We start from the raw sequence: 26,471 nt of genomic DNA, 5'->3' as shown, positions 1-26,471 counted from the left end.
CTTGTGCCCCAGCTCCAGCTTCCTGACTTTTCTCTTCTGGAAATGGGAATGCCAAGTCCAATGGGAATGCCAAGTCCTATTTCATGCAGTTTTGAGAATGAAATGACTGATGTACGGTGCAAAGTGCCTGTGAGTGTCCAATAAATCGGTTTTATTAACAAGACACGAGTTCATTCCAATGGATTTGACGGGCCACTGTTGTCACAGCAGCCGCACCGTCCCAAAGGCAGCAGAGCCATGTTTGAGCGCCGACTCCCCGACGGCACTTGGTCCTCACAACCACCCCATGGAGTTCATGCTGAGATCCTCGCATTTCATTTCTGTGGCAGGGACTTGCTGAGGTCCGGGGAGGGGAGAGAGGAGGGGTGCGGCCGCCCCGCGCTGTGCACTTTCCGCGTCCTCCAGCAGAGGGGTCGGCCGGCGGGCTCCGCGTCCCGCATAATAGCCGCTTTGATGCCCGCGGAGCGGGAGGCGGGAGGGGAGGGGAGAGGCGGGAGGGGTGGGGAGAGGCGGGAGGGGTGGGGAGAGGCGGGAGGGGAGGGGAGAGGCGGGAGGGAGGGAGGGGCCGGCAGCGGAGGGAGGGGTGTGTCGGCCGCCCGAGCCGTCCTCCGCCCCTCGGTCCCGCGGCCACACGCAGCCAGCCGGAGTTCGGACCAGGCGCCTGTGCCTCCTCCTCGTCCCTCGCTGCGTCCGCGAAGCCTGGAGCCGGCGGGAGCCCCGCGCTCGCCATGTCGGGCGCGCTCAGCAACAGGTTCCAAGGTAGGCGCCGCCGTCCCCGGGCCGCCACCTGTGCGCGCCGGGCGGACCGCGGGGTCCACCGCGCGCGGGAAGCGGGCGGGGACGGGGGCGCGTGGCCCGGAGAGGACCCTGCTTCCAAGGCGGCCTCTTTGTCTCCTCCAGGAGGGAAGGCGTTCGGCTTGCTCAAAGCCCGGCAGGAGAGGAGGCTGGCCGAGATCAACCGGGTAAGCCCCGCGCCCAGAGTAGCACGCGAGTCTCGAGCCGCGCGCTGCGCGGGTGCCGCCTCCGTCCGCGAGGCCATGCCGTCCTCCACATCCACCCTCTTCCTCTTCTTCCCCCGGGCTTCCCTCAGGTGCCTTCCTCCGCCCCCAGCCCCTTCGCCTCCAACTCCAGGTAGATCCGCCTCCGCCTCCCGCCTCCGGTCCCGGCGTCTCAGGTTGCAAGTTGTTACTCTTGCAACTGGGGACTGGGGAGGTGGGGCCGGGTCGGGAGCTCGGATGCCAGCCGGCTCGTGGCTCCCCGCAAGCCCGCTTGGGAGCAGCCCAAGGATTTGGCGCGAGAAGCGCCCCAGGCCAGTGATCTCTCTAGCTCAGAACACAGGCTCCGGGTCATTTGCTGGTCTGTCGCCCAGGCTGGAGTGTAGTGGCTCAATCTCAGCTCATTGCAGCCTCCACCTTTGGGATTCAAACGGTTCTCTCTCCTCATCCTCCCGAGTAGCTCGGACTACAGGCATGTGCCCCCACGCCTGGCCTTAGCTATTGTTGTTATAAGGGATTCAAAAGTACAAATAGAAGACTCTGATGGGCCTAGAGATCCTGGCAGTTCCCCGTGGTCTCCCGCCTCGCGGCTCCTCCAAACACACCACTCCTCTTCACTCCAACTTTCAGGAAAGGTTGCCTTAAGGGACTCCATGCTTTTCTTGCTGGTCCTGGTGGATTTCTCGGAAGAAATCCTGCCTACTGTTGCCACGCACCCAGCTCCATAAATTTGCGTAGATTCTAGAAGATAAGAAACGATATCAGGACCTGTCTAGGTTGGCCAAAGCTCAAAGGCAGCACAGCCAGTGGCTTTAAAGTTCTGCAAGACCTGGGCTCAGATCTGGCCTCCACAGTGTGCCAGCTCTGTGGTCCTCAGCAGAGGGCCTCTCATCTCCAAGCAGGGCATTGTGCGGGCTCAGAGAGGGAAGGCATATGGCCTGCATGGCCCAGCACCCAGCATTCAGGAAGCACTCACAGAACTGGCATTATTTCCTGAGGTAGACGTCTCCCAGTTTCCTTTTTTTTTTTTTTGAGACGGAGTCTTGCTCTGTCACCCAGGCTGGAGTGCAGTGGCCAGATCTCAGCTCACTGCAAGCTCCGCCTCCCGGGTTTATGCCATTCTCCTGCCTCAGCCTCCCGAGTAGGTGGGACTACAGGCGCCCGCCACCTCGCCCGGCTAAGTTTTTGTATTTTTAGTAGAGACGGGGTTTCACTGTGTTAGCCAGGATGGTCTCGATCTCCTGACCTCGTGATCCGCCCGTCTCGGCCTCCCAAAGTGCTGGGATTACAGGCTTGAGCCACTGCGCCCGGCCCCCCAGTTTCCTTCTTAACTGGTGGCAGAGGCATGCCTGCTGAAACAAGGCTTAGCATTCCCCCCGCGGGCTCCTCTGGTCCCCTGGACACCCAGGGTCTAAGCCCAGCTGAGAGTCTGGAAGTGGGCAGCTGGTGAAGTGAGCAGAGCCCGCGAAGGCTGTGGGAGGTGGGTCCGAGCCTGGGGCCCGGTTATGGTATTGCCTCTTGCCAGCAGTGTGCAGCCTTGATTCCCCCTTGGTTTTCTTAGACTGCTTGGATGTAGGCAGCCTGTCTGTTTTCCATCCACTGGCTACAGGACTTCCATTCAGTCCCCAGCTACCGGGCTCTGGCGACCTCAGGGTCCCCCTCCAGGTAAGCTCCGGCATCCTTACCGCCACCCTCACCCTGCTTCCTGGGGGCATCTTGAGCACAGCTGGAAGGTTGCCTGGACATCTGACTGGGGTGCTTAGGGGTCTAGGGTCCCTGCTGGGCTCCTTCCCAGTTCACTGTGTGACAGCCCAGCCTGGGGCTTGGCTGCTCTAGCCCTCTGGACAGAAGCCTGAGACCCTGACCTCATATAGCCCCCTGGGTCACCCGGCCAGGCGGGTTCTGAGCTGGCTGGATCCACCCACAGCCGGCGGGATCTGGAGCCACAGACAGCTGGAGATGGGGGTGAGGTGACCGTGGTTGGACAAGTCAGAATTGCTGAGAGGGCAGGGCCAACCTCGCCCTTGGGGAGGTGGGTAAAGGGTGGGGGGCGGCTCCAGGGTTGTTTTGGGAAGCCGACTGGCTTGGCTTAGAAAGAGGAGGGACTTACAGTTACCAGGGGCTGATGTGGGCAGCACTGGGACCAGGGAAAGTGAGCAGGAAGGAGCTGTGGTCTAACCATCTCAGGACAGTGCCCGGAGAGGGCAAGCTGCTGACCCAGGGCCACACAGAAGCCAGTGACAAAGCTTACAGCCCAGCGTCCTTCCCCTGCCAAGATGCTGTACTGAGACCCAGCATGTGAGCCCAGCCGCTGTTGGGCTGCTGAGGCCCAGGAACCGGGGCCCTGTAGGAAGGAGGTGCCAGGATCACACGGGAAGCTTGAGCCGCTTCGCCACAGCGGAGCAGGGTGGCCCCACCAGTTTAGTCATGAGGTACCTGCAAGCACCGATCTGTGACTCTGGGCAAGCCACTTCACCTCTCTGCGCCTCCTTCTCCACAAAGATAATGGTTGTGATTTTTTTTTCAGTGAGGCAATCTATATAAAGCACCCAGGAGAGCTGGCTGCGGACCTGATAGTTATCAGGACAGTTTCTTGGTCCGTGGCCTCAAGGTGCAGGGAGTGGAAGATACGCTGCCGTGGCTCATGCTGGTCGTCCAGCCCAGCAGAACCTCATCTTCCCCAGCCTGAAATGGGAGCGGGGATCTCTGCTCTCTCTGGAGTTCCTGCAACCATTAGCCAATGGAAGTGGATGGAAGCTCTTTGCATACTGTACGGGAGTCGCTCCGTGTGAGAGTCTGAATTGGTTCATCCATGGCCATGGCTGCAGTGGAGAGACCCCGAGCTAGGTGGATTTTAGGCAGAATTGTGCTGGCAGCTCGGACTGCCTTCCCTGGGGGTGCAGCTTCACTGCCCCACTGGAGTGTGGATTCTGGGGGCCTGGGCTAAGCCCAGGATTCACTGCCAAAGAGTCCCTACATCTGTGCCAGGCAGCTTGGACACCGCCATGGCTGCTGCCTGGGGCACAGCCCAGCTTGGCTGGCAGATCTAGGGGCTTCTCTGGGCCAATACCTAGTTCCCTTTGGGGCCTTTCTCCTCCCTTGGTGTAGGCCAGCTTCCAGAGGGGCAGGGTAGCTCGGCCTTAGCCTTTTTTTTTTTTTTTTTCAGGGTCTCACTCTGTCACTCAGGCTGGAGTGCAGTGGCATGATCTCGGTTCACTGCAACTTCCGCCTCCCAGGTTCAAGTGATTCTCCTGCCTCAGCCTTCTGAGTAGCTGGGACTACAGGCACTTGCCGCCACACCCAGCTTATTTTTGTATTTTTAGTAGAGACAGGGTTTCACCATGTTGGTCAGACTGGTCTCGAACTCCTGACCTCAGGTGATTCGCCTGCCTCGGCCTCCCAAAGTGCTGGGATTACAGGCGTGAGTCACCACGCCCTGCCCAACTTTAGCTTTCTGTTGTTGTTAACAGAGACAGGGTCTCATTCTGTTGCCCAGGCTGGGGTGCGGTGGCCCAATCTCGGCTCATTGTAACTTCCATCTCTCCCCTGCTCAAGCAATCCTCCCATCTCATCCTCCCAAGTAGCTGGGACTACAGGCATGTGCCCCCATACCCTGCTTTAGCTATTGTTATCATAAGGGATTCAAGAGTGAAAATAGAAGACTCTAATGGGCCTAGAGATCCTGGTAGAGAAAGCCATATGAAAATACGCCTCTTTTTGGTTTCATTTTAGTTTTTGCTGTTGTTTTCGGAACACTTGGTACGTGCCCGTCTTGTACCAGGTGCACTGGGGGCATTATCTTGCGAATGCCCACTCTAACCCAGGGAGTACTGTGGTTCCCATTTTCGAGAAAACGAGACTCAAGAGAGGCTGGGTAAATTGCCTGGGTTTAAACAGCCTCGACTTGAACCCAGCCTATTTTCTCAATTGCTCAGCTTGGCTGGGCCTCCTGCTGGGTGCCCGCCCCCAGCTCCATGTGCTATGTGTTTGTGTGTGCACGCACGTGTGTACATAGCAGCACTACCGGAGTGGGCAGAACTGGCCAGCACCTCCCACTCCCCCTACATAGCTGGCATTCCCCAAGCCCTGATGGCATGGTTGGTGACCCCAGGCCAGCCAGGCATGGCCTTATATGGCAACGGGAGAGATTTTCTCCAGCTTCCCACAGGGACAGAGAGAAGCAGTGGGGCTGGGGGGGGGCTGCCCCTCAGGGTGGCTGTGCCCTGGGACTTAGCAGGAGGCGCTCAGGGGACAGTGAGCGCTGCCATATGAGCTGACTAGCAAGCGAGGTGGTTTTTGTTTGTTTGTTTGTTTTTTTGAGATAGAGTCTCGCTCTGTCATCCAGGCTGGAGTGCAATGGTGTGATCTCGGCTCACTGCAACCTCCACCTCCCGAGTTTAAGCGATTCTCCTGCCTCAGCCTCCCAAGTAGCTGGAACTATAGGCGCGCACCACCATGCCCGGCTAATTTTTGTATTTTTAGTAGAGACGAGGTTTCACCATATTGGTCAGGCTGGTCTCAAACTCCTGACCTTGTGATCCGCCCTCCTCCGCCTCCGAAAGTGCTGGGATTACAGGCGTGAGCCACCGCACCTGGCCAATAGGCGAGATCTTCAACACAGTAACGAGCTGTGGCTGTGCTCCGTGCCCACAGATTGACATTCATCATCTTGCTGACCCCGCAACAGGGCACCCCTGCACGTAGATGCACAGTGAGAATCTGCAGACAGCCCCATGGGATGAGGATTATCATGACGCCTATGTTTTGTTTTGTTTGTTTGTTTGTTTGTTTTGGGACAGGGTCTCACTGGGTTGCCCAGGCTGAAGTGCAGTGGCATGATCTCAGCTTACTGCAGTCTTGACCTCCTGGGCTTAGGTGATCCTTGCACCTCAGCCCCTGAGTAGCTGGGACTACAGGCATGCACCAACATGCCAAGCTAATTTTGTGTGTGTGTGTGTGTGTGTGTGTGTGTGTGTGGAGACAAGGTTTCACCATGTTGCCCAGGCTGGTCTTGAACTCCTGAGCTTAAGCAATCTGCCCACCTTGGCCTCCCAGAGTGCTGAGATGACAGGCATGCATCACTGTGTCCAGCCATGACTCCCATTCCGGAGATGAGGAAACAGAGGCTCAGCTGGATGAAGTCACCTGCAAAGTCACCCAGCCAGGAAGTGGCAGATCTGGGATTCAAACCCAGTCACCCTGGCCCCTGTCATCAGGTGGCTGCAGCCTAACTATGGACACAGGCCTCTCTTGCTTATGTCAATAAGGATCTCTGGCTAGTGTCCCAATGGTCTAGCACTCCTGGGTTGAATGAAAGGCACTCAGCATTCCCTGTCACGTTTAGATACCTGATGGTTTTTTGTTGGGTTGAATGAAAGGCACTCAGCATTCCCTGTCACGTTTAGATACCTGATGGTTTTTTGTTTCGTTTTGTTTTTCGTTTTGAGTCGGAGTCTCACTCTGTCGCCCAGGCTGGAGTGCAGTGGCATGATCTCGGCTCACTGCAACCTCGGCCACCCGAGTTCAAGCGATTCTCCTGCCTCAGCCTCCCAAGTAGCTGGGATTACAGGTGCCCACCACCGCTCCCGGCTAGTTTTTGTATTTTTAGTAGAGACGGGGTTTCACCATGTTGGCCAGGCTGGTCTCGAACTCCTGACCTCAAGTGATCCACCCACCTTGGCCTCCCAAAGTGCTGGGATTGCAGGCATGAGCCACTGCGCCTGGCCCCTGATGGTTTTTTCAGAAGCCATATGTCATCGGCATTGGGAAGGCAGCTGGGCAGGGCAGGCTGGGTGTCTGCCCGGGGGTGTATATATCCCCTGCCCCTCCCCCAGCAATGGGGCTTCTCTGAGACCTGACCCAGGCAAGTACACAGGTGTGTGTTTATTCCTGTATACCCAGCAGTGCCGCTCTGTCCCTGCCCAGGTGAATGTGCCCAGCTGGCATTGCTGGGCACACATGTCTCTTGCTCTTCCTTAATATATTATAAGGGAGATGGTGATAAGTGGCCACGTGAGCCTCTGAGGATTCAGTGTCCCCTGCGGGTCCAACCAGTTATGACCTTGGTGTGGCCGTGTCACAGGAAGCTGGAGATGGAATTTCTGCAGGGTGTGCTTTATTGTGTAGCTGCTTGGGTGTTTTTCTTTAGCTGCCCCATCTGTTGGCAAGGATGCGGCATCTGAATGAGGCCCAGGGCTGCGGTGGGGAATGTGAACCTGCTGTCCTTGTGGGTGCACATTACAGGCTCCTGCTACTTGCCAGGTGCCAGCACCACTTGTGGCCTGGCCCTGGCCCTTTAAGAGCCTGTGTGCTGCGTCAGAGGCCCCACGCCCCGGCATGGTGCTTCCTGTCCTTGGAGTTTTTGTCCAAGGCCTGAGACACCAGCCCCTTGGATGGCCTCCAAGATGGTGATATCCGCCCACCCCAAAATTCTGCTGCGGCTGATACAGAAAGACAAACCTGGAGGGCCAGGAGCAAGGGTTCGCCAGAAGGTGCTAGAGGTACCAGCCCAGAAAGAGAGTTAAGTCAGCGAGGAGCAGGCAGGCGGGAGGGCTTCTGAGGCCAGGCACAGCAGGGGCTGCCAGCTTCAGATGGGTTTGGAAACCACGCCTCCTGGGCATAGCACTTGGGGGCCTCGCTAGGGGCAGGGATGGGCTTGGGGGACTCTGGCGAGCATCAGAGGCTGTAGGTGACCAGGAAAGGCGGCAGTGAACAGGTGCCATTGGGGACTGAGATGGGAGGATTCAGGCAGGTGGATGGCCCATCACTGCCAGGTCAGCCGGGCGCGAAGACATAGCAAAACTTGGCCTTGAGGGATGGCCAGTGGGCCAAGGCTTGCCGGGAGGACTTCAGGGGATGACGAAGGCTCACAGAATGGTCGGTGGGTGGTGTTTTCCCTGCCCTACCCCCCTCACACACCTGCCTCTCGATGTGGCTTGAGTTTGGATGATCCTAAGACATAATAATAATTTTGAACACTCAGCAAGTGCACTAGGAGCCAGGCTCCTTCTGTGCAATTAGCTCATTTAATCCTTACCGCAGGCCAGGCGCGAAGGCAGGAGGATAGCTTGAGTCTGTGAGGTCGAGGCTGCAGTGACCCTGCAGATCGTGCCGCTGCACTTTAGGCTTGGAAACGGAGCAAGACCCTGACTCAAACAAACACACAAAATTCCTTACAGCAACTCAGCGAGGAGGTTCTACGTATCATTATGATCCCATTTGATAGATAAACGCACTTTATAGATGAAGAGACTGAGGCCTAGAGTGGCAAAGCAAGTTGCCCTGCCCAGAGCCACAGAGCTAGTAAGTGCTAGAGCTGGAATTGCAACCCTGGCAAGCTGTCTACTGTGTCCACTGAGCCTGCACACCCTGCGCTCAGAGAGATGATATGATGCTTTCAACTGTCATGACCTCCGGCAGGGCCTGTCCCTTCCGGCACCTCGGTTTCCCCAGCTATTGAACAAGGAAGGCGAGCTGAATGCTGTGAGGAGTCCCTTCTGGTCCTGTGGCTGGGTGGATATTTTAACAGCTCTGCCACCTCCCAGGTCCCACCCTTTGGACGCTCTGGTCCCCGGGGACTGAGAAGTGGGCTCAGCTGCCTGTGTGTCAATCCCAGCTCCTGCCTGCTTGCATTTCCTGGCCCTTTGCTAGGGACTGATAAGGCCACTGTGGCCTCCAGGCCTGCCCCTCTGCATGTCAATAGCCACTTTCAGGGCCCAGAGGCCCCCTGCGCCTCTCACACCGGCTCTCCCACCCCAGAACTTTCTGCAGCCGGGAAAACTTGTCTTTGGGGACAGTGGGTTAGATTGTGTGAGGAGGATAGGGGATAGAATAAACCGCCTACTCCCCCGCCCCCATCTCCCTGGAGGGCTATAGAGTGGTTCCCTGGCCTCCGGAATAACCTCCTACGGTAGCGGTAGCGGAAGAGGAAAGGTAACTCCCAGTATTGACTTTCTTTGCCCAGAAACCTGCAACCAGGCTACCTTCTTGTTTGGGGTAGGCATAGACCTTGAATTGCTAAAACTTGGCAATCCTGAGCAAGTTGAGCAACCTCTCTGAGCCTCAGTTGTCCCATCTGTCAAATGGGGATACCTGGAGAGAGGAGAGAGAAATCATAACTGGCCTACTCCCCGGGGAGGGGGTCTCCTTCCTAATCTGTTAAATAGTCTATGAGGGTCTATGGCGGTTATAAGCTAATTGTATGGGCATAAGTGTTAGAAAAAAATAACAAATAGCTAACATTTATTTAGTATTTGCTGGCCGGGTGCTGTGGCTCCTGCCTGTAATCCCAGCACTTTGGGATGCTGAGGTGGACGGACTGCTTGGGCCCAGGAGGTGGAGGTTGCAGTGAGCTGTGATTGTGCCACTGCACTCCAGCCTGGGCAACAGAGCAAGACTCTGTCTCGAAAAAAAAAAAAAAAATTCACGCAGCCACGAAGTGGATTCAACTCAGGCATTCTGGCTCCGGTTTGCCCTTTTTTTTTCTTTATTTTGCTTTTCTTCCAAACACCTGGGGTGGCTTCTATCTGTCTCCTCTGCCTATGGACCCAGGGTCAGGGCAGCCAGGGGTCCTGGAAAGACAGGGTATCTGTGCATTGGGCAGGGACTGGGGGAGGATGCCCACAGGGAGGGAGCTGTGGGTGGTACATGAGCAGGAACCAAGAATCCAAAGCTCAGAGGTGGAGCGGGCATGGCAGCCTGGCTGGTGGAGTCCTGTTCCTGCCACTGCCCGCCGGGCTCCCCCACCCCCTGCCCAGGCATGGTCAGCACAGCTGCCCTAATCCCAGGGCCAGTGAGGGCTGCCCACGCATGAGCAGCTCAGCTGCTTCTCCCACCCTGGTCACTTGTGGCCCAAGCATTTGTCATTTTCTGTTTTTGTTTTGTTTTGTTTTTTGAGACGAAGTCTCACTGTGTGGCCCAGGCTGTAGTGCAGTGGCGTGATCTCAGCTCACTGCAACCTGCACCTTCCGGGTTCAAACAATTCTCCCGCCTCAGCCTCCCAAGTACAGCTGGGATTACAGGTGTGGTTTTTAGTAGAGACGGGGCTTCTCCATGTTGGCTAGGCTGGTCTCGAACTCCTGACCTCGGATGATCTGCCTGCCTGTGCCTCCCAAAGTGCTGGGATTACAGGTGTGAACCACCATGCCATGCTGCGTTTGTCATTTCTGGCTCTAAGGAAAAATAGGAGTCCAAACCCAAAGCCCCTCCAGGCTGTGACACATGGGCACACACTTTTGCAAAGCTGCCTGATTGTTGCAGGGGTAAGGATGGAGAAAGTAACTCTGGACTGAATGGCCTTTCCATTCATTCAATAGATGTTTTTTGGTGTTGTTGTTTTTGTTTGTTTTGTTTTAGAGACAGAGTCTGGCTGGAGTGCAGCAGTGCAATCAAAGCTCATTGCAGCCTTCACCTCCTGGGTTCAAGTGATCCTCCAGCCTCAGCCTCCCAAGTAACTGGGACTACAGGCATGCGCCACCACGCCCAGCTAATTTTTTATTTTTTGTAGAGATGGGATCTCCCTACGTTGCCCAGGCTGACTTCGAACTTCTGGCCTCAAGTGATCCGCCCTCCTCGGGCTCCTCAACAGATGTTTATTGAGCGTCTGCTTATATGCTGGGCACTTTGACGCTAAACCTGTGGCTGGGGCCCTGCCTCCTCCCAGCTGCCTCCTGATACCCACTTCTTCCTCAGTACTGTGCAGGGAGGGAGCCCCAACTACAGAGGATTTCATTCCCAGCACAGCCACTTGCTGGCTCTGCTGTTTTGGGCAAGTTAGTTAATTTGAGTTTCAACTCCTTCACTCATCCTGCACAGGTTTATTGAGCATCTGCTATGCGGAACCTACATTCTAGCAGTGGAGGCAGAGAGGGTGTAGTAACCTCAGTGAGCAGTGGCAGTGAAAATCATGTTTGGAGGTGGCCCATCCCATGGAGCAGGATAAGGTGGACTGGAAGTTGGGGCAGCTACAGTGGGCAGGGAGCAGTATAAAACAGGGTGGAAAGGGCTGGACATGGTGGCTTACGCCTATAATCCCAGCACTTTGGGAGGCCGAGGCAGGCAGATCGCTTGAGCCCAGAAGTTTAAGACCAGCCTGGGCAACAGAGGGAGACCCCATCTCTACAAAAAATACAAAAATTAGCCAGGTGTGGTGGCGTACACCTGTAGTCCCAGCTACTCTGGAGGGCTGAGGTGGGAGGATCGTTTGAGCCCAGGCAAATCGAGGCTGCAGTGAACCGTGATCATGCTAACAAAAAATAATGAATAGGGTTGGCCGCATTGAGAAGGTGACATTGAGGCTGGGTGTGGTGGCTCACACCTGTGACCCCAGGACTTTGGGAGGCTGAGGCAGTCGGATCACCTGAGGTCAGGAATTTGAGACTGGTCTGCCCAATATGGTGAAACCACATCTCTATTAAAACAAAAATTACCGGCCGGGCGCGGTGGCTCAAGCCTGTAATCCCAGCACTTTGGGAGGCCGAGACGGGCGGATCACGAGGTCAGGAGATCAAGACCATCCTGGCTAATGGTGGCGGGCGCCTGTAGTCCCAGCTACTCTTGAGGCTGAGGCAGGAGAATGGCGGGAACCCTGGGAGGCGGAGCTTGCAGTGAGCTGAGATCCGGCCACTGCACTCCAGTCTCGGAGACAGAGCGAGACTCTGTCTCAAAAAAAAAAAAATTACCTGGACGTGTCAGTGCACACGTACTCAGGAGGCTGAGGCAGGAGAATTGCTTGAACTCGGGAGGCGGAAGTTGCAGTGAGCCGAGATCGCGCCACTGCACTCCAGCCTGGCGACAGAGTGAGACTCCATCTGAAAAAACAAAAACAAAACAAAAAAAAAGAGAAGGTGACATTGAGCAAAAGCTTGAAGGAGGTGAGGGAGAGAACCACGCAGATCTGTGGGCTCCAGGAAGGAGGCACAGCTAGTGCAGGGTGCAGCCCAGGGCAGTCTTCCCATTCATGCTGTGTATGTGGCCTTGCTCTTCATCCCTGCCTGGTTGGTCTGTGTGTGACTGTGTGCGGTTTGTCTCTAAGGCCAGGGACCGTGTCCTTGACTTGAACCCATCCACCTACAGAGGGGCCCAAGTAAAACTGGATCTCCAGGCTGGGGCAGGATTTCTGGTCAACCAGAGCCCAGGAACTGGGACAGGCCCTCCAAATCTCTCCCCAGAGGTTCCCAGATGTTGGTGCTCTTGTGCCTGGCCAGGAAGTTTCTGTAGTTCTTGGTAAAGGGAAGGGAATGCACGGTCACTGTGGTGAGTTGGACCTAGGCTAAATGGATTCCATTTAAACATTCAGAAATGGAGAACTTCCTACTTTTATGAAATGTTCTTTTCTGAACTCACGGCAACAGTCAATGGTCATTGTGTAAAAAGTCTTTACTTGGCAAAATAGAAACTTGGCACTCCTATATTAGTGCGCCCCTCCGTTAAAAATATTTCTTGTCTGCGTGACCCCAGAGCCTGGGAATCACTGATCTCATATGTCCCTCCACTGGACAGATATGGGATCTGGGACCCTGGGAGGTGCCTGGTGTGCTCACGGTCACAGACAAAAGTTAATTGTCCTCCTTTTGGGCAGAGGATGGGGTGAGGGAGCAGTGCCGAAGAGCTGTGAGAGGGAGCCAAGAGGAAAGGAAGTCCTTGACAGAGCCAGCTAGGAGGAGGGCGGCCTCAAGAAGGATCCAGCATCAGCTAAGTGGAGGCAGGGCTGCAGCCAGTGCATGGCAGTGAGACCTGGAGTGAGGTTGTGGCCAAGCCAGCAAGACCCCATAGGCCCTGGGACTGCCCTCTGCCCAGGTGCAGGAGGACACAGGTCCTGGAGTCAGGTAGACCCAGGTTCGAAACCAGCCTTCCCTAGCTGTCCATGAACCATTTTTTTTTTTTTTTTGAGACGGAGTCTCGCTCAGTCGCCCAGGCTGGAGTGCAGCGGCACGATCTCAGCTCACTGCAAGCTCCGCCTCCCGGGTTCATGCCATTCTCCTACCTCAGCCTCCCAAGTAGCTGGGACTACAGGTGCCTGCCACCGTGCCCAGCTAATTTTTTTTTGCATTTTTTTTTAGTAGAGACAGGGTTTCACTGTGTTAGCCAGGATGGTCTCGCTCTCCTGACCTCGTGATCCGCCCGCCTCGGCCTCCCAAAGTGCTGGGATTACAGGCTTGAGCCACTGCGCCCGGCTTTTTTTTTTTTTTTTCTTTTGAGATGGAGTCTGGCCCAGGCTGGAGTGCAGTGGCACAATCTTGGCTCTCTGCAACCTACACTTCCCAGGTTCAAGTGATTCTCTTGCCTCAGCCTCCCAAGTAGCTGGGATTACAGGCGTGCACCACCACGCCCAGTAATTTTTGTACTTTTAGTAGAGATAGGGTCTCACCGTGTTGGCCAGGCTGGTCTCAAACTCCTGACCTCAAGTGATTCGCCCACCTCGGCCTCCCAAAGTGTTGGGATTACAGGTGTGAGTCACCGCGCACGGCCTGTCTGTGGACTTTAGACGTGGTATTTAACCTCTCTGGTCCTGATGTTTTAACTTGTAAAATGGGAATAATAGTGGCTGTGAGGATTTAGGGAGATAGTGTCTGCCACAGCCAATGTTTTACCAAAAGCTAGAGAACAGCCAGACCCCTCTCCCAACCCAGTGAGGGAAGCCCTGTTTTCAGGTATGTTTTTCCTGTGGTCAAGGGGTGCCGAGTTAATGTGGAGAAATTTGAGCCATAGAAGAGGCCATATTCTGCTTCATACTCATAATCTTATCTGTTGCTCATTGAGAGCTGACCTGTGAGCCCAGTGCCCAAGGAGTGGGTACTATTGGGCCTATTTCTTTTTTTTTTTTTTTTTTTTTTTTGAGACGGAGTCTCGCTTTGTGGTCCAGGCTGGAGTGCAGTGGCCGGATCTCAGCTCACTGCAAGCTCCGCCTCCCGGGTTTACGCCATTCTCCTGCCTCAGCCTCCCGAGTAGCTGGGACTACAGGCACCCGCCACCTCGCCCGGCTAGTTTTTTGTATTTTTTAGTAGAGACGGGGTTTCACCGTGTTAGCCAGGATGGTCTCGATCTCCTGACCTCGTGATCCGCCCGTCTCGGCCTCCCAAAGTGCTGGGATTACAGGCTTGAGCCACCGCGCCCGGCCGGGCCTATTTCATAGCTAGTGAAAAGGGAGACTGAGATCCAAACCCAGATTGCTTTATAGTCAGTTAGTTCTTGTCATCCTCTATTCTCCTTGAAGCCTCTTAGGGGTTTGCAACAGTAGACTAGAAAGGTGGTGAGTTCTCTGTCCTAGGAGATATGTAAGAACAGACTTGGCCATCATATAGTAGGAAATAGATCACGTGATTAATGTGGGTGACATTGCACATCATTTTAAACACCAGCTTTCTGTAATTTCAGGTTAAGGACCTTATCATATTCACCATGGTCTCCTCTGCTCCCTTGATGTCTAGCACAGTGCAGTATGCACTGTGTCCCCCAAGAATGTTGAATGAATGAACGGATGGAGGAGCAATGTCCATGTCCGGTCAGCTCAGTGATGAAGAAGGGAATGTCCATTGGCCAGGCGCGGTGGCTCACGCCTGTAATCCCCGCACTTTGGGAGGCCGAGGCCGGCAGATCACTTGAGTCCAGGAGTTTGGGACAAGGCTGGGCAACATAGTGAAACTCTGTCTCTGCAAAAAAAATACAAAATAAGCCAGGCGTAGTGGCAGGCATCTGTAGTCCCAGCTACTCAGGAGGCTGAGGTGGGAGGATCACTTGAGCTCGGGAGGTGGAGGTTGCAGTGAGCTGAGATCTTATCACTGCATTCCAGCCTGGATGACAGAGCAAGACCCTGTTTCAAAATAATAATCATAATAGCTCCCTCTTGGGACTCCTAGGAGCTGTGAAGATATCACATAGGTAAGGGCTTCACCCTGGAGGCCAGTGTTAGTGTTCAGTCTTCCCTACCCCGCCCATCTGGTTCTGAAAGGACTCATTTGAGTCTCTCCAAGCATCTGAAGGGAAGGCAGGCCAGAGATCAAAACCCCCATTTTACAGGCAAGGAAACAGGTGAGAGGTAAGTGTACAGTCATTTTCCCGTTAGAGCAGAGATGATGAATAAACACACTCACTGGATTTCTTTTTTCTTTTTTTTTTTGAGACGGAGTCTGGCTCTGTCACCCGGGCTGGAGTGCAGTGGCCGGATCTCAGCTCACTGCAAGCTCTGCCCCCCAGGTTTACGCCATTCTCCTGCCTCAGCCTCCCGAGTAGCTGGGACTACAGGCGCCCGCCGCCTCGCCCGGCTAGTTTTTTGTATTTTTTAGTAGAGACGGGGTTTTACCGTGTTCGCCAGGATGGTCTCGATCTCCTGACCTAGTGATCCGCCCGTCTCGGCCTCCCAAAGTGCTGGGATTACAGGCTTGAGCCACCGCGCCCGGCCTTCTTTTTTTTTTTTAGACGGAGTCTCCCTCTGTCACCCAAGCTAGAGTACAGCGGCGTGATCTCAGCTCGCTGCAACCTCCACCTCCCAGATTTAAGCTATTCTCCTGCCTCAGCCTCCCAAGCAGCTGGGATTACAGGCACCCACCACCCCACCCAGCTAATTTTTGTATTTTTGTAGAGACGGGGTTTCACTATGTTGGCCAGGCTGGTCTCGATCTCCTGACCTCAGGTGATCGGCACACCTCGGCCTCCAAAAATGCTGGGATTACAGGCGTGAACCACCTGGCCTGGCCTCACCGGATTTCTATACAAACTCAAGAAGCAGTCAGGATCATGATTCTCATTTGGTAGATAAGGCAATAGAAGTGCAGGGAGGGCCGGGCGCGGTTGTTCACGCCTGTAATCCCAGCATTTTGGGAGTCTGAGGCGGGTGGATCAGCTGAGGTCAGGAGTTCGAGACCAGCCTGGCCAACACGGTGAAACCCCGTCTCTACTAAAAATACTGGGCATGGTGGCGGGCGCCTGTCGTCCCAGCTACTGGGGAGGCTGAGGCAGGAGAATCGCTTGAGCCCAGGAGGTGGAGGTTGCAGTGAGCCGAGATCGCGCCATTGCACTCCAGCCTGGGGGCAAGAGCAAGACTTCTTAAAAAAAAAAAAAAAAAAAAAAAAAAAAAGGCCGGGCGCGGTGGCTCACGCCTGTAATCCCAGCACTTTGGGAGGCCGAGACGGGCGGATCACGAGGTCAGGAGATCGAGACCATCCCCCGTCTCTACTAAAAAATACAAAAAACTAGCCAGGCGAGGTGGCAGGCGCCTATAGTCCCAGCTACTCGGGAGGCTGAGGCAGGAGAATGGCGTGAACCCGGGAGGCGGAGCTTGCAGTGAGCTGAGATCCGGCCACTGCACTCCAGCCTGGGTGACAGAGCGAGACTCCATCTCAAAAAAAAAAAGTGCAGGGAGGAATGAATGAGCTCAGGATCACATTCCTAAGAAGTTAATGAGGGAACCAGGGGCTTGTCTTTGGAGCTCACAGCTTCATGGATCTGAATCTGGGGTGTCCTTGGAAGAGGGGCACGGGTCCCAGCATTGGTAATGTAGCTGCTGTCTGGAGGGCTTAGTAGCCCGGAGCGAACCCTGTGGGGCCTCCCCAGGCTGCTGGGCAAACTTCCTGTCCATAGGGCGGATGGTGCAGATCTGCCTCCAAGGGACGACAGGAAGCCGGGGTGAACATGGGACAAACTGGGCCTGGTTGCACCTGGCTACCCGACAGGAGCGAAGGCACCTGGACAGTAGGCTCACATGTGGGTGACTTCTGTCCCCCACCCCTTGTTCAACACTGTCCTCTCACCTCTGTAGGAGTTTCTCTGTGACCAGAAGTACAGTGATGAAGAGAACCTTCCAGAAAAGCTCACAGCCTTCAAAGGTAAGCTGGGGCTGGCTGCCCTGCATTCGTTCCTGGGGAAGGTGGGCTGGCCCCTTGCCCTTGCACACAGGACCCCTTAGCCCCACAGGACTAGCCTATGGCCCTGTTTCCTCCAGAATGCCCTTCTTCCTGGCAGGCTTGGAGACAGGGACCCCCTGAGAGGTGGGGGGAGGCCCCTCCACCTGCCTCCCTGCCCGTGTGGGCCCCGTCACCCCTTGCCTGCAGCCCGGTCTTGGCCCTGCCCCTCCCTGCCCACGGGGCTCAGGCTGGTTCCCGTCCGCCGCTGCCCAGGCCCCATCACTCCCGGGCCCCGCACACAATCAGCTCTTTGTGAGCGAGCCTTGCCTCTCCCCCTCCCCAGCAGAGTGTCTCAGGAGCCCCTGTGGAGAATGGACGTTTGTGTCACAGCAGTGGGGCAGGGGGGCAGAGTTTCTGCCCATTGAAACCCGGCAGCACGGGATGAAAAGAAAGCAGGGCCTGGGAGCCGGTGCGGGGAGAGGGGCAGCATAAAGGTCCCTCTGTTTGGGGCCCTGGCGGTTGGTTTCCAGCCAGCACCTCGAAAGGAGAGGAGCCGGGCACATAGGGGGCGGCGCAGACCCACCTTCCCGGCCAGGGGAGGCACTTAGGCGCAGGAGCCCCGGGCTGTCATGGAAAATATCCTGGAAGTTGCATTCCCCTCCAAAGTGTTTGCAGTGCGAGCATCCTCCCGGCTCCGAGGCAAAGAACTTGGCCAAGTGCTCCTCAAATCGCTTCCAGTTGTCCTTAGGCTGGGCGTCTAGGGCTCATCATATTAATAACAGCCGGCATTTGTTGGACGTCGGCCTGTGTGAAGCACTTCTCATGCAGCGTGGCGAGCCCCCCAACATCACCCCAATCGACTTGGAGGGAGATGGTTCGCTTGTTAATGTACAGATGGAGAAACTCGGGCTCAGAGGGCGGGGTTGTTGGCATGGGAACACACAGCTCACCCAGGGCAGAGTTGAGACTTGAACTCATGTCGGTCTGGCTCTAAAGCCCCTGCCCTTAACCGCTATGCCATGATGCTTTTTACATTAAGAAGAGAAAAGGGAAATAGTAAAAGACACTCCTGACCCCACCTCGTCCCAGCCACCTGTAGCAGAGCTGTGAAAAGAGAGCAGTCTACTCCCTTCTCTGCATACCAGCGTGGCCACCCCCAGGGGTGGCTCTGGGAGGAGGGAGGGATCTCAGGGCTCTGGCGTCCTTTCTATTTGTCTTCACAGGGATGTTGGGCCAGACAGGAAGTTACATCATTCACTCATTTGCTCTCCAAATGAGCACCTGTACATGTGCCAGGACCATTCCAGGCTGGGGGCACCATGGTGAACGTACAAGGCAGCCCGCACCCTGGGAGCCTGTGTTCTAGCCAGGGGGCGGCGTGAGAGAGGTGGTGGGAGGCTAAACAGAGAGCTGGGAAATACAAGGTGGGCAGATTCTGGTAGGTGCTTTGGTGAGAAATGAGCGAGGGAGGACAGGAGTGCTAAGAGGTGGGGAGGGGGTGCAATTTAGAAAGGGTGGGGAGGCCGGGCACGCTGGCTCACACCTGTAATCCCGGCACTTTGGGAGGCTGAGGCGGGTGGATCACCTGAGGTCAGGGGTCCAAGACCAGCCTGGCCAACACGGCAAAACCCTATCTCTATTAAAAATACAAAAATTAACTGTGTGTGGTGGCGGGTGCCTGTAGTCCCAGCTACTCGGGAGGCTGAAGCAGGAGGATTGCTTGAACCTGGGAGGTGGAGGTTGCGGTGAGCTGAGATTGAGCCACTGCACTCCAGCCTTGGTGACAGAGTGAGACTCCATCTCAAAAAAAAAAAAAAGGCATAATGGTTAAGAACAGGGGCTTTAGAGCCAGACTAACATGGGTTCAAGTCCCAACTCTGCTCTAGGTGAGCTGTGCAGCTGTGTATCCCCCTGAGATCACACCACTGCACTTCGGCTTGGGTGAGGAAGTGAGATGGAGCAAGACTCCTCAAAAATAAATAAATAAAAAAATAAAGAAAGAAGAAAAAGAGGCTGGGCATGGTGGCTTAAGCCTGTAATCCCAGCACTTTGGAAGGCCGAGACGGGTGGATCACGAGGTCAAGAGATCGAGACCATCCTGGTTAACACGGTGAAACCCCGTCTCTACTAAAAAATACAAAAACCTAGCCGGGCGAGGTGGCGGGCGTCTGTAGTCCCAGCTACTCGGGAGGCTGAGGCAGGAGAATGGCGTGAACCCGGGAGGCGGAGCTTGCAGTGAGCTGAGATCCGGCCACTGCACTCCAGCCTGGGCGACAGAGCGAGACTCCGTCTCAAAAAAAAAACAAAAACAAAAAGAAAGGGTGGGGAGCCCTGAAGCCATGAGGAAGGGCGGTGAGAATACTTGGGAGAACATTCCAGGCAGAGGGGCAGCGGGCTGGAGCAGGCAGGGAGTGGGTGGGGGCAGCACAGCCTGCGGAAGGGCCTCTGCTTTCTCTGCTGGCTGATTGTGGGGCAGGATGGACCATGAAGGCCCCACTCTGCCAGGGCAGAGATGACCTGCAGAGGCCCCACGCTCGTTTGGCGCACTGCCCCCGTCAGAACATACCAAGCCCACTGCTCCGAGCATCCTCCCTCACTGCCGGAAGTTTTCCTGGACTCCTTGATCAGGGAAGCACAACTCAGTCTGTGCATGAGGTTTGGGGTGACGGTCTGTGTACCCCAGGTCGGTGTAGCCACTTTGTGGGCTACGGCAGGCCTTTCTCCTGGTTTCAGAAGCACAGGACCCCTGAATCACTGGTTCCCGCACCTGGTTGCCCAGAATTGCCTGGGTCACTGAAAAGCACACCCATGCCTGCCCCCACCCTGTCCTTCCCCACCCAGGAGCCAGAATCCCGGCAGGGAATCAGATCTAGTCACTTTGCTACTAACTCAGATGCAGCTGGTCCACGCTGCTGGGGACCTGGGAGGAAGTAGCTGCCCTCCTGGCAAGAGGGTCAGAGTGGCTCCCAGCCATCTTTCCCTTGTGGCACCTCTAGGAGAGTGGTCCAGGCAGCATGAGCTCTTTCTCCAGAGGCCATGGCTCAGCAGATGGGGAACTCAGGTCAAGACCCTTGGTAGGGTGCGGGAGGTGGTTTGGACTCCTGAGGACACCGTCATTTGCCCACAAGGGAGCTACTGGGTACCCGCAGGGAGACGCTGCTTCCAAACTAATGCTAGTGTTTGCTCTGTGATTTCCAGAGAAGTACATGGAGTTTGACCTGAACAATGAAGGCGAGATTGGTGAGTGAGGCCTTGAGTGTGTTTAGGGAGGAGGGCGTTAGGTGGGTAGAGGGCTTGAGGGACCCTCTATGCGGGTAAGAGGCACGGGGCAGTCCGGAAGGCCGGTGAATATGCTGCAGCTGAGCCAGCCCCAGCCCCTTGCCTTCTGCCCTGTTGCCACTGCCCTCAGACTCCTCCAGACCCTTTCATTCCCTACTTCTTCCCTCCCCACCCACACCTCAGCCTCCCACCCCAGGTGCTATGGGGACTCAGAACAGAGGGTGCCACACCTGCCCAGGCCTGGAGACACTCAGGGTGGACAGGCCCTGGGCCTCCTGGCTGGCCTTTCAGTGGCCCCAAAGTCTGTCCTTCCATTGTATGTCATTCGGCAGTTGGCAAGGGGCTTTTATATACGTTGATTCTCTCCTTATTGCATCCTGCTGTGCAGGTACTGGCACTTACGTTCTGGTAGACCATACCTGGACCTTACCAGCAAAGAAGTGGTTAAGGCTGGTTTAATTATCCCCATTTTACAGATGAGGAAAGCAAGACTCAGGTGAAATGGGCCGGACACGGTGGCTCACACCTGTAATCCCAACACTTTGGGAGGCCGAGGCATGGGGATCGCCTGAGGTCAGGAGTTTGAGACCAGCCTGGCCAATGTGATGAAACCCCATCTCTACTAAAAATACAAAAATAATCTGGGCGTGGTGGCGGGTGCCTGTAATCCCAGCTACTCTGGAGGCTGAGGCAGGAGAATTGCTTGAACCCAGGAGGTGGAGGTTGCAATGAGCCAAGATCGTGCCACTGCACTCCAGCCTAGGTGACAGAGTGAGACTCCATCTCAAAAAAAAAAAAAAAAAGAAAGGTGAAATGACTTGCTTGCAGTGAACCAGGGCCCAGCCTTTGGTTTCTGACAGTTTCCCCCTTTTCCATTTCACTCTGCACCTTGGATTGATGCTGCCACCGGCATTTCTATTCCTCTTCCTCTGTCCTCTCTCTTTCCTTCTCTCTTTGGAATATTTTGATCATTTTTTTTTTTCTTTAGAAAGAAAATTTGGCCTGGCACGGTGACTCGTGCCTGTAATCCCAGCACTTTGGGAGGCTGAGGCAGGCGGATCACCTGAGATCAGGGGTTCAAGACCAGCCTGGGCAACATGGTGAAACCCCATCTCTACTAAAAATACAAAAATTAACTGTGCGTGGTGGTAGACACTTGTAGTCCCAGCTACTCGGGAGGCCGAGACAGGAGAATCGCTTCAACCCAGGAGGTGGAGGTTGCAGTGAGCCAAGATTGCACCATTGCACTCTAGCCTAGCGGACAAGAGCAAGACTTCATCTCAAAAAAAAAAAAAAAAAAAGGTTTTGGCTTATCAAGTAAACACATTTTCATCATAAAAAAAATTGGGGAAACACAGCAAAGCACAAAGACAAAAATACATCACCCACAACCCCACCTGTAGCTGCTACAGACATTTCCGTTTCTAGCCTTCCACTCTTTATTCTAATCACAAAAGCTGTTTTATACCATTTTGAGCCTCCTCAAAAATAATAACTTTCTATTGGTCAGCCTGGCCAGAAAAAATAAATAAAATAAAACAATGGTGAGTGTTTTGATTTCTTATTGATTTTTCTTTTTTTTTTTTCTTTTTCTTTTTCTTTTTCTTTTCTTTTTTTTTTTTTTTTTTTTTGAGACAGTCTCATTCTGTTGCCCAGGCTGGAGTGCAGTGGCACAATCTTGGCTCACTGCAACCTCTGCCTCCCAGGTTCAAGTGATTCTCCTGCCTCAACCTCCCAAGTAGCTGAGATTACAGGCACGTGCCACCACGCCTGGCTAATTTTTGTATTTTTAGTAGAGACGGGGTTTCACCATGCTGGCCAAGCTGGTCTCAAACTCCTGGCCTCAAGTGATCTGCCCGCCTTGGCCTCCCAAAGTGCTGGGATTACAGGCGTGAGCCACGGTGCCAGCTGATTTTTCTTTTGAAATATAGTTAATGGCTGCATTGTAGGAATGGATTCTAATTTGTTTAGCCGATGCCTTTGTGTGGACCATTTGGATGCCTTCCAATTTTAACTATTATTGATAATCTTGTAAAGAACCTCTTTGTACATGAGTGCATGTTCACCTCCCTGGTTATTTCTGTAGAGGAAATCTCAGGAAGGGGACACTGGGTCAAAGGCTTTTGAAGCATCTTGCCGAACTGCCTGAGAAAGGTCCTGCCAACTTCAGAGTCTGACGGTGCATGTGCAGCCCCTTTTCCCCTTTCCTGGAGAAGGCTGCCCGGATCTCTCTGAATGCCTGGACATCCTGGCACCTTTGGGCCTGGCCCCAGTCCCGCCCGCCCTGCCAGGAGGAGCATTGGCTGCACCACGGCCCACGGCCCCAGCCACAGCCCTCTCCTGCCATCCTTTGCTGACCCATTGTTCACTGAAGAACAATCCAAAGGAAATTGCCTCAGATTTTGGTGGGAGCTGGGCGGTCAGAGACAGCACCGCCTTGGACTGGAGTGACATTCTGGGGCCTCCCTTGTTTTTCTTGAATTTTGTTCTTTTGTTGGTTTTCCTGCTCTGTGGGATATTTTTGGCGTCCTCTCCCTTCCAGCTGGGGCGGAGCCCTAGGACAGCAGGACAGGAGTGGCATGTGGGGAGAAGCCACCTGCCACTCAGCACCCAGCAGAGTGACTTTCAATGCCTGACTCCCTGACCCTGCCACACTGGGCATAACTCCCCAGGCAGCAGGAGAGTGGGCACCCGGCCCGCCCTAACTGCAGGAAATAGCAAAGCCTACAGTCACGGTGTGAAGAAAGTGCTCTGGGCCGGTGCTTCCCTCACGGCTATCCCTGAATGATGCCATCCACCTGTTCCACCATTGATGGGAGCAGGGGTTCAGAGAGGTTAAGTAGTGTGCCCCAGATCCCAGAGACAGGAATAGCAGAGCTCGATTCCAGTGTAAGCCCGTCTGACTCTAGAGGCCCAGGTCGCTAACCACTAGTCTATACTGCCTCCGAAGAGAGCAGGGAGGGTGTGATGGGCTCCTCCTCCCTGAGGAGGAGTGCAGACGCCAAGCTTCTAGGCATGGGGTACCTGGTGGAGCTTTCCCAGCTTCCCCGCTAAGCCCCAGAGGCCCATCTCCACTTAACAGATATGCTTTTCTTCTGGCAGACCTGATGTCTTTAAAGAGGATGATGGAGAAGCTTGGTGTTCCCAAGACCCACCTGGAGATGAAGAAGATGATCTCGGAGGTGACAGGAGGGGTCAGTGACACCATCTCCTACCGAGACTTTGTGAACATGATGCTGGGGAAACGGTCGGCTGTCCTCAAGCTGTGAGTACCTCATCCTTCCCCGGGACCTCTGAAGGTAAAATCATTCTGTGCAGAGAGGCCCGTGGCTTTGGGCACCCCAGCCATTCCCCAGCTAGTAGGTGACTCATTATGTGACCTGCTGGACCAAGGTACTTACTTTCCCTGATCCTTATTTCCTTATCTGTCAATCTTTTTTTTTTTTTTGAGATGGAGTCTCACTCTATCGCCCAGGTTGGAGTGCAGTGGTGTGATCTTGGCTCACTGCAACCTCTGCCTCCTGGGTTGAAGCTATTCTTCTGCCTCAGCCTCCCTAGTAGCTGAGATTACAGGCATGCACCACTATTCTTGGCTAATTTTTGTATTTTTAGTAGAGACAGGGTTTTGCCATGTTGGCCAGGCTGGTCTCGAACCCCTGACCTCAGGTGATCTGCCGGCCTCAGCCTCCCAAAATGTTAGGATTATAGGTGTGAGCCACCACGGCCGGCCCAAATGGTCATATTAATATGAACCCTGCAGGGGAAATTAGGTTGTAGCAGAGTCAGGCAGAATCAGCACTCAGTAAGTGGCAACTGTGATGATGATGATGATGGTGGTGGTGGTGATGGTGATAATGGTGATAAATCTGTCGAAACTTTCCGAGTCTCAGCTTCCTCTTTTTTTTTTTTTTTTAGATCTCACTCTGTCACCCAGGCTGGAGTACAGTGACATGATCTCAGCTCACTGCAACCTCCGCCTCCTGGGCTCAAGCGATTCTTCCACCTCAGCCTCCCGAGTGTCTGGGATTACAGGTGTGCTCCACCACACCCAACTAATTTTTGTATTTTTAGTAGAAATGGGGTTTCACCATGTTGGCCAGGTTGGTCTCAAACTCCTGACTTCAAGTGATCAGCCCCACCTTGGCCTCCCAAAGTGCCAGGATTACAGGCGTGAGCCAGCACGCCTGGCAGTTTCCCCATTGGTAAAGCACCTCCACTACCCCCACAGGGTTGTTGTAAGCATAAAATAGAGTCAAAAATTGTCCCCAAAGGGAGGTAGGGTTTGCATCTTGATGCTATTACTTGCTACCAAAATGACCCTGGGCAAGTTACCTTAGGTCTACAAGTCTCAGTTTCTTTGTCTATAAAATAGGGTGATAATCATGTCTTCTGTGATGTCCCAAGGGCTAATGAAATGACACTTATGAAGAGTCCAGCCTAGTGTGTGGCTGATAGCAAACACCTACTACATGGTAGCACACTGAGGGTGTGGCCCCAACAAAGAGCGTTATCCTGCACAGTCTCATCGTCATTTGTCACAGCTGAAAATAACACTCCGCCGTGCGTGGTTTCTCACGCCTTTGATCCCAACACTTTGGGAGGCTGAGGCAGGTGGATCACGTGAGGTCAGGAGTTCGAGACCAGCCTGGTCAACATGGTGAAACCCTGTCTCTACTGAAAATACAAAAATTAGCTGGGTGTGGTGGCTCACGCCTGTAATCCCAGCTACTCGGGAGGCTGAGGCAGGAGAATCTCTTGAACCTAGGAGGCGGAGGTTGCAGTGAGCAGAGATCACACCATTGCACTCCAGCCTGGGCGACAAGAGCGAAACTCAGTCTCAAAAACAAAAAAAAGAAAACAGAAAATAACACTCACTTGGCTTTTATGAAATAAGATTCACCTTTTTAAAAGTACGAATGTAAAATATACCTGTCTCGTTTTACAAAGGAGCTTGTTGAGGCCCAAGGAGACTAAGTAGCTGGCCCATGAGCCCACGGTCCAATCTGGCCAGATCTTCTAGCACCCCCACTTCCAGGGAGAAACGCCGAGATCAGAGAGGTTAAGTGTCTTGCTTGAACCACCCAGCTGGGAAATAGCAGCGTTGGCATTTAAATCCAGGCGGTTGCCCTGGAGGGTATTCTCTGAGCCCCTACCCTCTACTCCTCAGACACCACTCTCAGAGCAGTGGGCAGGTTTTGGAAGATCTTTGCGCAGTGGCATGGCCCAGCCTGGCTCAGCCTCCTCCAGGCAGTGTGGTTAAGGGAAGGGCATGGCCTAGAAGTCAGAAGCCTGGAGTCGCACCCAGCCTCCGTCCTAGACCGCCTGTGTGGTTCTGAGGAGTCACATCACCACTTTGCGCCTCCATTTTCCTCTCTGTAAAATGGGACTAGCAGCCCCTTCCTTGGAGCTGCTGTCTTGGGCTTCTGCAAGGATCCCACCGGAGAACAGATTGAAATTCTGTCGAGGACTCTGTTGACATGAGGCTGGGATGATCTTTCCCTGGATGAGGGATCCTAATCTTGTTTTTCTTTCTTTTTTTATTTTCTCCATCTCCAAACCAGCGTCATGATGTTTGAAGGAAAAGCCAATGAGAGCAGCCCCAAGCCAGTTGGCCCCCCTCCAGAGAGAGACATCGCTAGCCTGCCCTGAGGACCCCGCCTGGACTCCCCAGCCTTCCCGCCCCACTCCTCCCTCCCCATCTTGCTGCCCTTCTTGACACACTGTGATCTCTCTCTCTCTCATTTGTTTGCTCATTGACGGTTTGTTTGTGTTGTCCTCGATGTCTTTGTAAAGCACAAATTATCTGCCTTAAAGGGGCTCTGGGTCAGGAAATCCTGAGCCTTGGGTCCCCTCCCTCTCTTCTTCCCTCCTTCCCCGCTCCCTGTGCAGAAGGGCCAACATCAAACCAAAAACTAGAGGGGGCAGGGAGGCTTCTAGCCTGTGTTCCCCACTCTTGGAACCGGCACTCTCCATCCTTCCAGAAAGTCTCCAAGCCAAGTTCAGGCTCACTGACCTGGATCTGATGAGGACCCCAGGCCACTCTGAGAAGATCTTGGAGTAGGGACAAGGCTGCAGGCCCTCTTTCGGGTTTCCTTGGACAGTGCCTTGGTTCCAGGGCTCTGGGGTCACCCAGGACACAGCCACTCATGGCCCAGCTGCCCCAGCTGATCCCCACTCATTCCATACCTCTTCTCATCCTTAATGATGTGACAGAAGGTGGGAAGGAAAGGAGCTTGGCAATGTGAGCCCTTCAAGAAGGTACCAGAAGGAACCCTCTGGTCTTGCTCTCTGGCCACACTTTTGCAGGCGGCTGAGAGGCAGCGTGCAGCCCTACTGTCCCTTACTGGGGCAGCAAAGG

The 26,471-nt window shown here is 54.5% G+C and overlaps 1 protein-coding gene across 1 annotated transcript; it reads left to right on the top strand.

The window, feature by feature from the left end:
* The first annotated feature begins 581 nt into the window (after positions 1-581).
* Positions 582-26,040, top strand: AIF1L (allograft inflammatory factor 1 like). The gene is given in 6 exon segments (NM_001194341.2): positions 582-759; positions 901-962; positions 16,750-16,816; positions 20,033-20,074; positions 23,216-23,378; positions 25,675-26,040. Coding segments are annotated over 6 exon segments (453 nt in total). The 5' UTR covers positions 582-728; the 3' UTR covers positions 25,763-26,040.
* Positions 26,041-26,471: the final 431 nt, after the last annotated feature.

The sequence above is a fragment of the Macaca mulatta genome, chromosome 15 (assembly GCF_049350105.2).
Source record: "Macaca mulatta isolate MMU2019108-1 chromosome 15, T2T-MMU8v2.0, whole genome shotgun sequence".
In the NCBI taxonomy this organism is placed as follows: Eukaryota; Metazoa; Chordata; class Mammalia; order Primates; family Cercopithecidae; genus Macaca; species Macaca mulatta.
The sequence above is the reverse complement of the archived record's forward strand: the minus strand, read 5'-3'. Positions and strand labels throughout refer to the sequence as shown.